This window comes from Euprymna scolopes, chromosome 39 (assembly GCF_053919585.1).
Source record: "Euprymna scolopes isolate OS-2025 chromosome 39, ASM5391958v1, whole genome shotgun sequence".
In the NCBI taxonomy this organism is placed as follows: Eukaryota; Metazoa; Mollusca; class Cephalopoda; order Sepiida; family Sepiolidae; genus Euprymna; species Euprymna scolopes.
This window is the reverse complement of record NC_136520.1, coordinates 57834471-57849497: the sequence shown is the minus strand read 5'-3', so window position 1 is coordinate 57849497 and position 15027 is coordinate 57834471. Positions and strand designations below refer to the sequence as shown.

The 15027-nt window shown below is 34.0% G+C and overlaps 1 protein-coding gene across 1 annotated transcript in view; it reads left to right on the top strand.

Moving 5' to 3' along the window:
* The first annotated feature begins 275 nt into the window (after positions 1-275).
* The window catches only part of LOC145263948 (microfibril-associated glycoprotein 4-like), a 37517-nt gene continuing 22765 nt past the window's right edge, over positions 276-15027 (top strand). Inside the window, exons 1-2 of the mRNA XM_080121019.1 lie at positions 276-419; positions 9260-9597. Of these exons, the coding sequence (XP_079977145.1) occupies positions 9271-9597 (327 nt within the window). The 5' untranslated portion in view covers positions 276-419; positions 9260-9270. The remainder of the gene's footprint in view (positions 420-9259; positions 9598-15027) is intronic.

Here is a 15027-nt window from a genome sequence, read left to right as displayed (position 1 = left end):
ATAAAATAAAATAATAAAAAGAAATGTACAAAGAATTTAAACAATTTCTAAAATCATTTCGGATATTGATTTCGTAGTTTGATTCGAATCTCGTTACGTAGCCACCGATTCGTATTCAGACGAATTTATTTTAAAGAAGACGTTTGACATTTACAAGTGAATACACACATATATATACGTGAATAATGTACATGGAACCGTCTATTACAGTTTTGTTTTTATAGACAATAGATCGTTATAATAATTTTTTTTTTTAATTAGCGAAGGATCCGTTTGGAGTATTCGATATCCGACCATCTGATCAACTAGAGGGAACTGGAACCAGGTATCAGCCATTGCTCAAGCACTAGAAAGCTCAACTTCAAACGATTTGCGAAAGAAAACAGTATTAGAATCTTTCGACCCTTCAAAGATCACAGGTGCGTGAATATTTCATATATATTTTTTTAATTCCTGCACGAACTATAGCACAAAGTATATATAGGATTTGATTCTATTGAAGCACCGTTTACAACGTTAGCAATACGTCCCGCAGGGTGAATTTTACTTTTACGAAGATAATAGAGACGGCTGAGGATATTCGAGTACACATTTTAGATTCTTATTTTTATAGGCAATCCAGAAATATTTCAGTAGTCTAATGTATAAATTATTTTCTCTTGATTAATATACTAGCAAGCCTCCCGGCGTAAAATGCGCTTAAATATGATATTTTAGATGATGAAAATTTCGTATTTATTATTATAAAGAATATTATATATTGATTAACATATCCTGCCCAATATATATAGTAACTAGTCTGGGTTCCCGGCGTTGCCCGGGTGTTTGGAGGTGTGCGTTGAGCAAAAAAAAAAAAAAAAAGTAGTAGTAGGTAAATAGGCTCGAACCCGTACAGCGAAAGAGGAAAAGAACGTGAAAAAAAAAGAAAAAAAGTGACGTCTTTACTGTTGCGTCCATCGCAACACTGGAAGTGACGAATGTTTAAATTAAGGCTAGTCAATCGAAAAGAAAATAGGACTTTCGAAAATATCATCGAAAAAAAAGCAACCCCTCCCTATAGAAACGTGCCTAGTCGAGGATGAACGAATTAATGTTTTTAGTCAATTTTTTGATATTTGTCGTCCGAAGGGTCGAGCTACAAAATGATACCGATATTGTAAAAACTCGTCGCCTCTGTCGAAAGTTTTAGGCATACATACATACATACATACATACATACATACGTTTAAACGGACATGTGAGATTTATATTATAGACGATTTTAAAAAAATGACTTCGGTGCCATCAGCTGGAATCTAATTCAGCACCCCAGTCTTAATCGTTATTTAATGCTTTAGCTTCCGTCATTACCGTCTGAACCATTGTCAAATGGATAAAAAAAGCAAAAAATTTAGCGAGTTCAAAATGAAAATGTGTATGTCCACATACTCTGAAGTTAATCGATTTACTTCTGTCAAAGTCAACTTTTTTTTCAATTTTGACCCCTTTGCAGCTATTTTTACAGGTTAAAAAACAAATCAAAAGTGTTCTCAGCGTCCAAATACCCTATATATCAAATTTCAGGTCTGTAGCCCAAATATTCAGGGAGGAGTTTGGTAGAGTATTTTCGGGCACACACAGACAAGGTCACTTATATATATATATATATATATATATATATATATATATATATATATATATATAAAGTGAACGTGTCTGTGTGCCTGTGTACATTACCCTAGGCAATAACTCTGTCAATTTTTAATCTACAGACTCGAAATTTGATATACATATATATTATTGGTAAAATCTATGTGTTTGGGTTTCGGCCAGAAATTTTGTTGTTAAGGGGTCAAAGTTCAACGATTTGACCTTTGAGAACTCTACCAAACTCCTCCGACAATTTTAAGTCTAAACACTTGAAATTTTAGATATTGGTTCCTTGGACATGGATCTAACTTAATAACTTGATTTGAGCCCAAAACAATAAATTTTAAGGGGTCATAATAGGGGTAAAAGTTAAAAAAATTGACCGTTTTTTTTTTTTTTTTTTTTTTGCTCAGCATACACTTCCAAACACGCGGGCAACACCGGGCTGAAATGCTAGTGTGTGTATATATATATATATATATATATATATATATATATATTTTATATCAAGTGTCATATAGCACTTCCATTTGTAACTCTTGGTTTCTGACTGTTTCTATGTATCGGGGTCTTCGTTGGTTAATATGTTTTTTTTTTGTGGAAAAAAGTCTGCCTTTTTATAATGTAAACCATTCTTCCAATTCTTCTTGAGATTATGCCTTCTTCCCAAAAACTCTTCCCTGCCCGATAATTTTTGAAGAAAACTTTATCCCCGTCATTGTAAGTCTTGTACCTTACATTATCCTTGATACTTTTTTTTTACTTTTTCTCTTGGGATTAACCGGTCGAACACCGAACATACCTTCCTGGCGAACATAATTTCAGCTGGGGATAATTTAGCATTTGTATTTGGATTTGGTGTTATTCTATATATTGCTAAGAATTTTTTAATGCTTTTTTCTTCCGTGTCGATGTTATTATTCTTTTTTAAAGCGCGTTTAAAAGTATCAACAAATCTTTCCACTTGCCTGTTTGATTGAGGATTAAAAGTTGGTATTGTAATGAGTCAAATGGGCAGTGCTTCACAGCAGTACTTGAATTCTTGACCTGTGAACATAGTGCCATTATCACTAACAATTGTTTTCGGAACTCCGAACCGACTAAATAACTCGCCCAGCGCTTTTATTGTTAATAACTCGCCCAGCGCTTTTATTGTGTTTTCTGCTGTAAAGTGTTTGTATTTAAAAATTTCTGGCCATTTTGACCTACTATCTACGATTACTAGGTAATAATATCCCTTCAGAGGTCCTGCGTAATCGATATGGCGACGAATTTTCATGAGATGAGTATTGCTTTGAAGGTCGACTCTTCGGACGACAAATATAAAAAAATTGGCTAAAAACATTAATTCCTTCACTCTCAACTGGGTACTTTCTACAAGGAGGGGTCGCCTTTTTCGCCGATATTTTCGAAAGTCATACCTTTTTTCGATTAATTTAAATCTTCGGTTTGGCAATAGACGTAACGGCAAAGACGTCACGTTTTTTTTTTTTGCGTTCTTTTCTTCCTTCGTGATACGGGTTCGAGCTTGCCTGCCTACTACCGCTTTTTTTTTTTTTTTGCTCAACACCCCTCCAAACACCCGGGCAACGCTGGGCACCCAGGCTAGTATATATATATATATATATATATATATATATATATATATATATATATATATATATATATATATAAGTGACGTTGTCTGTTTGACTGAAGAACGGTTTCTACCAAATTCCTCTGTCAAGTCACATGTGGAACACATTCAACTTCTTTTTAATCCGGTTAAATATATGCTAAATTGGAACTTGTTGGCGTAAGTTGACTTAAAGTGTTCTTGTACGTATGTCCAAAAATACATTTATACGTTAAAGTCGGTTTATTTTTAACCATGTATTTTTTTATCCGTCTGACGATAGCTCAAACGGTAACGACTAAGGCTGAAGCGCAATATGTTTTGGTTTCGATTCTAGCTGATGGGCTTCAAGTTATATATATTTAAAAATTTTTGAAATGACTATATATTAGGTACAATATAATAATCAATAGAGATTTGACTCTTGAATAATAATAAACACGAAATCTGCATACTCTCATTTTATCAGCCATGACTGGATAGAGGACCTAAATAATTCACAAGGACCCATAGTGCAGTGGTTAGTGTACTTGGAAAAATCAACTGTAAAAATGATATCCTCTTGAAGGTTCAATTCTCGATCGAAAAGTATAATTGCAAATTACATAGTACCTTTATTAAATCTTCGCCATTTCCGGTTTGGCAATAGACGTAATTGCAAATTACATAGTACCTTTATTATTTACTTCACATGCTACGCATGTGAAGTAAATAAAGGGTACCGTTCGAAATTCCGCTAAAATTCCCGAGTTCAGAAGAAACATTCCTAAGTTCGACAAGATATACCTGATATAGGTCGAAGGTTACATCGACCGAAACATTGTGAAAAGCACACTCAAGATGAGAACACCAGTTCGAATAATCCGAATAATATGAATGAAAATCATGTAATGGATTTTGATCAAAATTATATTAAGTATTCTAGGTATAGTATATTTTGATTTAAGTTTTTATAAGGGACATACAAGTGATATAAAACTGTTCTGTTCGAAAGATCTTTCTTGTACTCGTAAGGGTATTCTTCTAATGCCCCCCCCCACACATATATATATATATAAGAGAAAGAAAATTAAAACTGTAAGTTGAACTTTACAATCATAATTTATTGTTCGACTGGATACTCCAAAAAACAATTTACTAAGTCCTTATTCCACAGAGTTTCAAAGAATGCTATTCTTATTATTCTTCTCATCAGAGGACATAAAGAAATCAGAAAATTATATTTGTAGCAATGCTAGAATTTGCTAGTTAAGGCATTAAGTGAAACCGCAATTTATTCTAGTTATAAATTGCCAAATAAAAAAAATGAAAAAATATTGGATATGTAAAAAACTAATATAAAAACAAACCGCGCATAATATTTCAGCTTGAATTAAACTCCTCTAGATTTGATCCGAAATGCAAAATAGTTCTTTAGATAAAATGTATTCTAAGATAAATCTAGCGTGACGATGCATATAATCCGATTGGAAAGTTTTCAAAAATCCGATTGGAAAGTTTACAAAACAGCTGAAATAATGCAAATTGTTTTTTCCAGTAATACAAAGAGAAGACTGTCCCTAGTCAAATGGGATCTAATAGTAAGTAAAGATGAATCCAAAATGAGAACCTTCATCCTCGGCTTAAAAAAAAGAAGAAAATTGCGTACTAAGCTTTCTTTTAATTCGGTTGGGATTACATTTTCTATATATAAATACTGTTATTTATATTAGTTTGGGGTTTACCATTGTGTATATCAGGTAAACACTACAGCCCTTTGTTTTCATTTATATATGTATATACTAGTAAAAGTACCCGTCGTTGACTGGGTTCAAAAACAGCCTACAGAAAATGGACTCTGATTTATAAAAGTATGATAGGTTATGAAAAAGAAGGGTTGTAAAGAGATAGCTTCGAATTTGGGGGTATCAAAACCAAAGCAAAATATGATGAAAGTAAAAATAAATAGATAAACCCCATAATTTATTATACCATACCTATTCACACTGAAACACTTATCACAATATTCTGTGGATCTATATTAAAAAACCTTGTTAAACTTTGTGACATATTTCCATTCTATGGAGGTCAGGTGCGAACGAACACCCCATAATTTTATTATACCATATTTCTTCAAACTGAAACATACTTATCAAAATATACTTACGCAAATAGATATGAAAAGTCTTTATTAAAGTTTGTGGCTATTTCCATTCTATGGAGGCCAGGCGCGAATGCAGACCACACAATTTTATCATACCATTCCTATTTAAGTTGAAACATACTTATCAAAGTATTATTATGTACATCTATATCAAAAACACTTGTAAACGTTTTTTTTAATTTTAATTTTTTTTTTATTTCCATACGTTGTGGACCAGGCGCGAATACAGACGACACAATTTTAATGAACCACCGTTCTGCCAGATCAAACATACCCATTCCTGTGTCTCGATACATCTATCATTATATGTAATCAATTTTTTTAAAAATAGTCAACCATATAGAAACCTATTTGTGACCAGACACATACACACACACATACACAGACATTCAGCTTTATATATATATATATATAATATATATATATATATATATATATATATATATATATAATGTGTGTGTGTGCATATATGTGTATATATATGTGTGTGTGCATATATGTGTATATGTGTGTGCATATATATGTGTGTGTGTATATGTGTGTGCATGTGCATGTATGTGTATATATATGTGTGTGTGTATATATATGTGTGTGTATATGTGTGTGTGCATATATATATATATGTATATATGTGTGCATATATATGTGTGTGTGTATGTGTGTGCATATACATGTGTGTGTATATGTGTGTGTAGATGTGCGTGCATTGAATTAAAACACAATATTTTTTTAAAGTGTGAAATACATATGTCAAGCTATTTTAAGTGAAATTGGCTAGTAGGTACAAAACCACGACTTTGTGCCTACTAGCTTTTTTCTATACGTGACGTCATGCGTTATTAGGCCTCCTTTTCTAGATGACCGTGACCCGACAGCCTATATTTAATGACATCACGCATGAAACCACTAAGAACATTTAAAAATGCTTAACTTTATGCAATTTTATCATGTGGCACTAATTTAAATTGTTACCGTTTTCTCTGGTGGATTTGTAGAGTTTGGTTTGGTTGTTTTACTGCTTATCAACCCTTTTCAGGTTATTTAATGTCAAATCCAGTTATTTTGGAAATAGTATTAATGTTGCATCCTGTTATTTTGTAGAAGATTTTTATTCTTCAAGCTTTTTGTATCCTCAATCGCTACTTTTTTAGTGTTTGGTTTGGTTTGGTTGTTTTATAGTGAATTTTATCGATTTTGTTCCCTGCTTTGCAGAAAATGAATGAGTTTTGCAAGGGAAGAAGGAAAAGGGTTACTGTATTAATGTTTGGTACATTTTAAGTTAGGAAACCAGTCGTTCACAACATCCACAGTGCAGAGAGAGATACACGTTTTGAAATAGATAACAGATCGAATATTTTATGAAAGGAAGGTAACGTTTGCATTTTTATTTGTTATCTTTTCTATATACAAACTTGAAGAATACCAGTCTCAAGGCAGGAAAAATTAACCCCTCAAACAGAACAGTTTTGCACCACTTTTATGTTGCTATTGCAAAGATTAAAACAAATATGTAATGTTATTAAATCTTATGTCTATAATCCTTATCCACATTTGATCAAAATCCGTCATATAATTTTCATGCTAGAAAGTGTTTAAAATATATATATTTTTTCTTTTTACTAGGGAGGTCACCATTTATCAAGCCCGGAGGTCCCTTTAGAATGAGGGTTAAATATTAGATAGATGGTTGGGCAACAATGGAAGTAGGGCCAGATTATCTAAGAGGACAGCTCAACAGGAATTTATTCACATTATATTTGAAGACAACCATAATAGGGAGATAGAAAGGGGAAATGGAAAGACGGAAAAGGTGGATTGTTGTTTAGGAAATAAAAAAACAAAAAGCATCAATGTTAGATGCATTTCGTCTCAGGAAGCCAATATCTTAAGACAGCCTGATCTGGTAGCACAAGCTGCTTTTGAGCCCTGTCCAATAAAGAGAGACTAGTGGTTGATGCACTAACAGTGCCAGAAAACGCCATTAAAAATGCGTGGTAAAAATTGAATAATTCGACCTCCTATCTTTCGAAGCTTATAACTACTTGAAAAATGTAATTCAAACTCTATTTTTTTTTAATTAAAGGAGCAAAGACCAAATTTTAAAAATATCAGGTTTAATGGCAAAGTATGCAATATTTGTTTTTTTAATCGGTTTTCTTTAAAAACGATTTATAGAAAATCAACGAATTTTAACTTACTTCGATAAAATATATGTATATATATATACATTTAAAAATCACTTACCTATAAAAATATTAATCAATGGGTACTTCCATTCTTCATTGTTAAGAATTTATCCATATTTATATTTTATATTCCATGTCCTTTTTAAATAAAATACTTTTTTAAGCGAGTATTAAAAAAAAAAAAAAACGCGACATCAGATATTTTTCCACAGTTGAAACAAATGGAGACAAATGTCTGCTTTTCTTCAAATTGAAATCTCCGGTGGCTTTAAGCGCCAGAATTAATGTCTCTTTCTATTGTGCGCTGTAAACAAAAGTTAGTGAATTTGGGCTGCCGTATATGAAAAATAATCCTATTCAACTTATCAGTTTTTGCGGATAAAAAAAAAACACTTGACCGATTTTTGATTTTTTTTATTCTCTTAAAGAAATACATGAGGTTTTGATTTAATATATTTTATTTCTTCTTTATGGAGTGATTTAAAAAAAATATCTAAAAAAACATTAAATGAAATAGAAAAAATTGTCGTAATTCTACAAAATTTTCTGAACAATATAACAAAATTATAAGGTTTCACTTAAAATAATTCAACATGGTTTAAAATAAAGGTTTTAAACTTTGGACTTTACTGGTAATTTTGCAAATAACTTATTTTTTTGTTTTAAATTAGCTGATTTTATTTATTGATCTTTTATCTTCAATTTGTGATACATAAATTTGAGGTGAGAAAATTATTTTCATTTTAATAGACATTTTAAAATGAGGGGCGGTGAATTAAATAAAAACGCTTGTCTAGAATATTATATTCAGTTTATTGGAAAAAGCATAAAATTTCACATTGAACCTGAAAATATATTAAAAATTGAACCCATAGAAAAATTTTGATAGATTTTTAAAGTTTAAAAATTGAAAAAAATTAACTTATAAAATTCAATTGATTTCATTACGTAAACAAAATGGCTGCATGAACGCGTGCAGGCACTTTGTAAACACTGTTTTTTTTTTTAAATAAAAAATAATATTTCTATTATTTTTTAAACAACTTTAATAGTTTATTTTGGAAGTATATTCCATAAAGAAAATAAGCAACCCACTTTATAAAGATAAATTACGAGTTTTTTTTTTTATATTTTATTCGCAGATTTGTGTTAGGGGTGTCAAAAATTCCCCCAAAATTCCGATATACCTGCTGATGCACTAGCCATACGTGGCGTTGTAGAAAAAAAAAAAAAACGACGTTATTACTCTCACGCGATCGTAGAGTAGTGGTTATAGTGACAGCGTTGTTGTCTTACGGTTGCACGTTCGCACCGACATATCGGGCATTATTTTTTTCGATTTTTAAAGTTTTAATATTTAAACAGGGTTATTTATGCCATTTTTTTTCATTCGTTTCCTTTATTTTCCCTCTTTTTTATTTTTCCATCACGTTCGCTGTTTTTTTGTTTTTTTTTTCTGTTTTTTTTTTTTTTCAAGAAGTTTTAACATTTAAACAGGGTTATTTATGCAATTTTTTTTTCGTTCGCTTATTCTTTATCTTCCATTTTTTAATTGTTTTGATTTACCTCCCCCCCCACACCTCTCACACCCGAGCAACGCCGGGTACCCCCGCTAGTTAACAATAATTGATACCTAAATATAATATAGTGTTTTTTTTTTTATTTGTGCATTTATTTTCTTAACAGGTAAATACGCGATGGACAGTCGCAGCCGCCTTTTACATGCCTTGTTCATTTTGGCCACTACCTTAGTGAGATGCCAGGGAGCTCAAAAGAGTGAAGTCCTGAACGCCATCAGTGGATGTACAGAAAATCACGAGTTTCCTGACCAGGCTCATCGTTGGTTGCATTCAGAAAACATTGGGGAGTGCGCGTACGTCTGCATGAGAGACTCACTGTGCATGTCCATCAACTTCTGTCACCATGACAACCGTGATGGAGGCATCTGCACGTTGAACCAATGGAGGGCAAATGGTGCCTGCAATTTATTGAAGGAAAAAGCCAACTGCACTTATTATGAGATGGTAAGTTAAACAACGTTAGTATTGAATGGGTGATCATTTGGAAGACCAAATAGGATTTAAGGACCCCCAGACAATAAGCAAAATGAACGAGACGATGCCGGTGTCGAACCGGTTCTTTCCGGTTGACTCGTTACATACTATGAACAAGCAGATTATAAATCTCAGTTGTTTTGTTTATCGCCATCAAAGTCGATTTTAAACATAGAAACTTAGCGAATCTATCTCTGCTCTGTCGTTATTTTCATGACAGATGCTCAACTATGTCCCCCGAACATTCACAGCAAGCACTCGTCTAGTCACAACAATTACTAACAACTTCCCTTATTATCCATCTATACCTTAAACTACGTAAGTTCCATGAGCAATGTTTCTTTCCTAGAACTTCCCATCCATGGAACACAATGCCAGGGTGGGGTGGGGCTGCTTCCCAGCTAACGATAACATGGTCGGATTCAAACCTATCGTGAACAAATTCCTGTTGAGCCATCCTATAAAACAAGGTTTCCCAACAAAGTCCGTACCGCCCGTCAGGGTGGAGGCGTTACGAGACTTCAGGTAGGCGGTGGGCCATATTTATCATATTGGAGATCCCTGAGATCATGGGGGGAGGGGCAGTGAAAGACCGAGAACATCTGGTAACATTACTTGGTGTTTCGTAACCCATTTTCTTTTGGATTCAGAATTCATGTGGAAATTGATTGCATCACACTTATTTTTAATTGGAAAAATTGATCCAAGAATCAAACCGTATGATGTTGACAAAGCTATATGAATATCCAATTATTTATTTTCATTTTAACTATGTACTACTGCGAATACTAATATTACTATGTAAGGATACATGTAGGGAAAGGGGAGTTGGCATCCGAGTGTTCTAGGGGAAGAGGCGTTTGCCAAAGCTCTTAAGCCTTAGGCTATGCTGGCTATTAATTTTTTAACACCTAGTTTTCTATTACAAACAACTGCAACAATTGTGTCTTCAAGGACTATGGAATTCTTCTTTGCCCTAAATGCAATGAATGAAATCCATGTTTGAATGTTTGTATTGTTTTTTGATAAAAAATCTTTTTCAAAGACCCTAGACTTGATTTTATGTGATGTGAAAAAAATTCACACGCATCGTAGGCAATGTGTGTCAAAATACCATCCTAGCCCAAGGGTTAAATAATCAAACACTACCCAAGCTCCACCATCACCGATTATCACCGGCCACCTGACGCTTATAAACACTTATCCTCGAGTGGTTCTTGGACTTTGATAAGAGGTGACCCCACCCCTGTAAAAAAGAAAGAAAGAAACAAACAAAAACACGGAAAGATATATTTTGATAACAGATGAGCGGCAACATATATTTAATTAATCTTCCATTTTGCTTTTCCACGAGGATGGATTTAGACAAAAGAAAAGAAAAAAAAGAAGAAAAAGGTTTACAAAGTTCCTATTTACAATGCCTCCCCACGGGACAGAGTTAGACACCAGGGTCGTTTTTTTAACGTGGAGAAAACGAACAAAAATTAAGAATTGTCTCAGTCGTGAAGGATTTCTCCTCCACTAACTGAGAACAAAATGTTAAAGTGTATCATCAGAACATATACTACACTTTGGTCTTAACCCGAAGTTATCGGTATGTTTATAGTGCATACAGGTCAACCGAAAAAAAAAACGGGTCACGACACGAGGTCAACTGTTTCATCTTACTTATTTTCTGATGTCATTAAGACCTAATTGATCTCATTTGACAATACCAGGTACCGTATGTGAGAGAGTTCTCTGCTTATCGCAGTATTGTTTTCAATCGTCTTAAATATCTCCTTGCCATTAGATTCAAACAATACTGCCACCCCCACGCAAGTACCCTTACAGGGAGTATCCATTGTCGCTCGAAACTGAATGAAGGGGTTTAATAAAAAAAAAAACCCAGCTTCACTTCTGATCTGAAATGTAACATATACATCAAACCCGTTACCAAGATTACCAAAAAATGGTGGGATCATTCTATCGATTCAGTAGATATATCAATGCCGATGCAGTCCTTTACATGTATAAGAGCCAAGTACGTTCTAGGATTGTGTACTGTTGCCACATCTGAGCAGGAGCTGCTCGGAGCTCCTTGGAACATCTTATCCTGCCTTGATAGAGTTCAAAACCGGCCTCAAAACCTAGTAGGTGATGCCTTTTTCTCTTCCGTGCAATCTCTTTCACACAGAAGAGACGTTACGAGCTTGTCTTTGCTCAATCGTTATTTTCATGGCAAGTGCTCGTCTGATCTTCAATCTATAGTCCCTCCTTGCCAAACTTTTACAAAAAAAAAAAAACAAAAACAGCAAAAAACATTCGTCTAACTACAATCACTAGCAACAATTTCCACTACTCTCTTTTTGTGCCTAAATCTGAACGCAGATTTCATGAAAAAACTTTTGTCTCAGAACTGCCCACTTGTGGAACTATGTTCTGCTGATCTGCTTTCCAGCCGACTACAACATGGTCGTCCTCAAGTCCAATGTGAACAAACTCCTTGTACGCTATTCCCTTAAATAATCAAGTTATACCAAATTTCCACCACTATTGCTTATTACGCTGTTGATTCAATGGCCACTTGATAACCCTGAACATCGAGTGACCTTCGGGCCTTGATAAGTGGTGACTCGCTTGTAAAAGAAAGCATGTCTGAACAATCGTATCTTGCACCCGAGTAAAAACTGCCGCGTGCACCTTGGAAACTGATTGAGATTTCTAAGACACCCAAAGATGTCTCAGTAATGACATGAGGATTGCTTTTGATTTATGAATTTGAGACACAATAAACAAAGACGCCGTATCTTCGTAACGATTCACCTTGTATCACTCAATCCGATGTTAATTCCAAGCTGTGTTAGATAAGGAAGTTATAGCAGAATTCATATTTTTCTATAGACAAACATTGTATAGATAACATTCGATCTGACACTTGGCTCCGGATGGTGTATTTTAGTGATGCTAACGTCTCTGAAAAGTGTCAACAACAGTGCCATTGATTGATTCACATATAGTTAAATTAAATAAAAAAAAAAAATGGATAAAACACTAATTATATGAATGGATCATCAGTTAGCAAGTGTTAAATAAAAGCAAAAGCAGTGTTTTGTGAATGGAAATACTAGCAGGCCGTCCAGCGTTGCCCGGTCATTTTAATTCATGCAGATTATGTATTCATTATTATAGAGACAATCCTTTATCGATTATTTTATTGAACCTATTATCGATTATTAAACCTAATATAAAGTAGTGAAATCAAAACTAAAAAAAATATACATATGACTTGCGTGCCATCAGCTAGAATCGAAACCAAAACATACAACTCTCCACCCTCATTCCTTAGCCTCTGAGCCACGCCTTATATTTCAAGCATTCATAAACTACATTTACCATCCCAATGAATGCATTGACGATGATACGTGCGACTTTTAGAAGGCGAACCATTAAAAGATAATGCTAGGTTTATTTTTGGTGTCTTTAGAAAAAAAAAACACCCAATATTTTTGCTGATGAGGAGACTTTGTTTCAAAAAACTATATGATAAAATTATTGTCCAAGACTCATTGTCTATCACAATAAAAACATCGTTTCCGAAACGATCGTACAATTTATTGATTTTCTTTGTTCTTCCTTATGAAACCGATTTTTAATTTTTAATTATAAATTATCAACCATCTTACTTAATATTAAAATAGCTCTAGGATATATATATGCCTATCGAGCTTATTATATATCTACATGACAACGAGCATATATATAGCCAATAAATGTTCATAACAAAAAATAAATAAATAAATAAATAAAAGAAAATTACCCCCAGCTACCTACGGTTTAACTAGTCACATCTTACTGCGGTCCTGACCTCTATCCCCAAACAAGGCATATCTCCATCTTGAATGTACTTTTGTTTTCTTTTTGAAAAGAGGAGGTGTTTTTCTCCCGAAATTAATCAAAGTTCCATACCACCAACGGACTTTATATACACCAGACATAACAACAACTTGGTTGCAAAATAATTATACAATAGAGGTGAGGAATGATAGACATTTCTCTACTCAAACATACCCGTCTATTTGTTTGTTTGTTTTTCTTTTCTTCACTCTCATGATTCCAGTCCTTTCCGCATTGCTTTTGGTTTTTGAAACTTCCATATATATATATATATATATATATATATATATATATATATATATATATATATATATAGATAGCCAAACAACATCGTAGCCCACGAGAGCCATGACAGTCAACGAACCGGAAGTCCAAGACTCGAGTTTCGCCCTCATTTTGGTTCATCAGTTAGGCATATCCGAACTCAGGATTCGAAACCCAAGCCTCTTGCATGCGAGGAAAGCACTTTACCAACCAAGCAAACGCCCGCACACAATAATTTCTATTAACCAACACAGATCAAGCAAACTGCACCGAAATCCGACCGTGAAATAAACCTACTTCATCTCGACAAGGGACGCGGTCATCCAACCAGCTAATAACCCCAAGCCGATGTCTCACAAGTAGGAGTTTTAACTCGAAAGGACGATGCCATCCAGTAATGCTAACCAAGCGAGCAACTTATGATAGGATTTTCAGAATGTGAGAGATTGTATATAATAAATTCCACAGCCAAACAACGTCGCAGCCCACAAGAGCCATGAGTGTCAACGAACCGGAAGTCCAAGACTTGAGTTTCGCCCTCATTTGGACTCATCAGTTAGATACATCCGAACTCAGGATTCGAAATCCGAGCCTCTTGCATGCGAGGCAAGCACTCTACCAACTGAGCAATATATATATATATATATATATATATATATATATATATATATATATATATATATATATATATATATATATATTCACCTGGCAACACTTATTTTAAAAGATGGATACGCTGATCGTCAAAAATAAGATTCAAGCAGGTATGTATATATATATATATATATATATATATATATATATATATATATATATAATCATCAAATACCTGTAGACTAGTGTTTCATCTTTTCAGGAATCTTCAGTGCAGGGTGTCACACCATTCTACGGATTCGAACCCGGCGACAGAAACCATCTCTGGCTTCATTAGCCATAGTTGGGACCCTAACAGGTATAACCACTCCGGGTAAGAGTGGACCTGGGAGCAATAGCAATTAAGGGGTGGCTCCACACTCTCCAAAGCCCGCAAGCTGGGGCCTTACCATTTTAATGTCAGTCAGTGATTTAATCATTATATGATGATCAGCGCATACACACACACGCACACACATACACACACACACACACACACACACACATATATATATATAGTATTGGAAGTTCTTTCACTTAGAAGCTTGATTTCTCGCACTAACAATAGTCCTATGTTTCGAAGATTCATGGCACTGTAGCATTGATGATCAAACTACACCTCCCTAA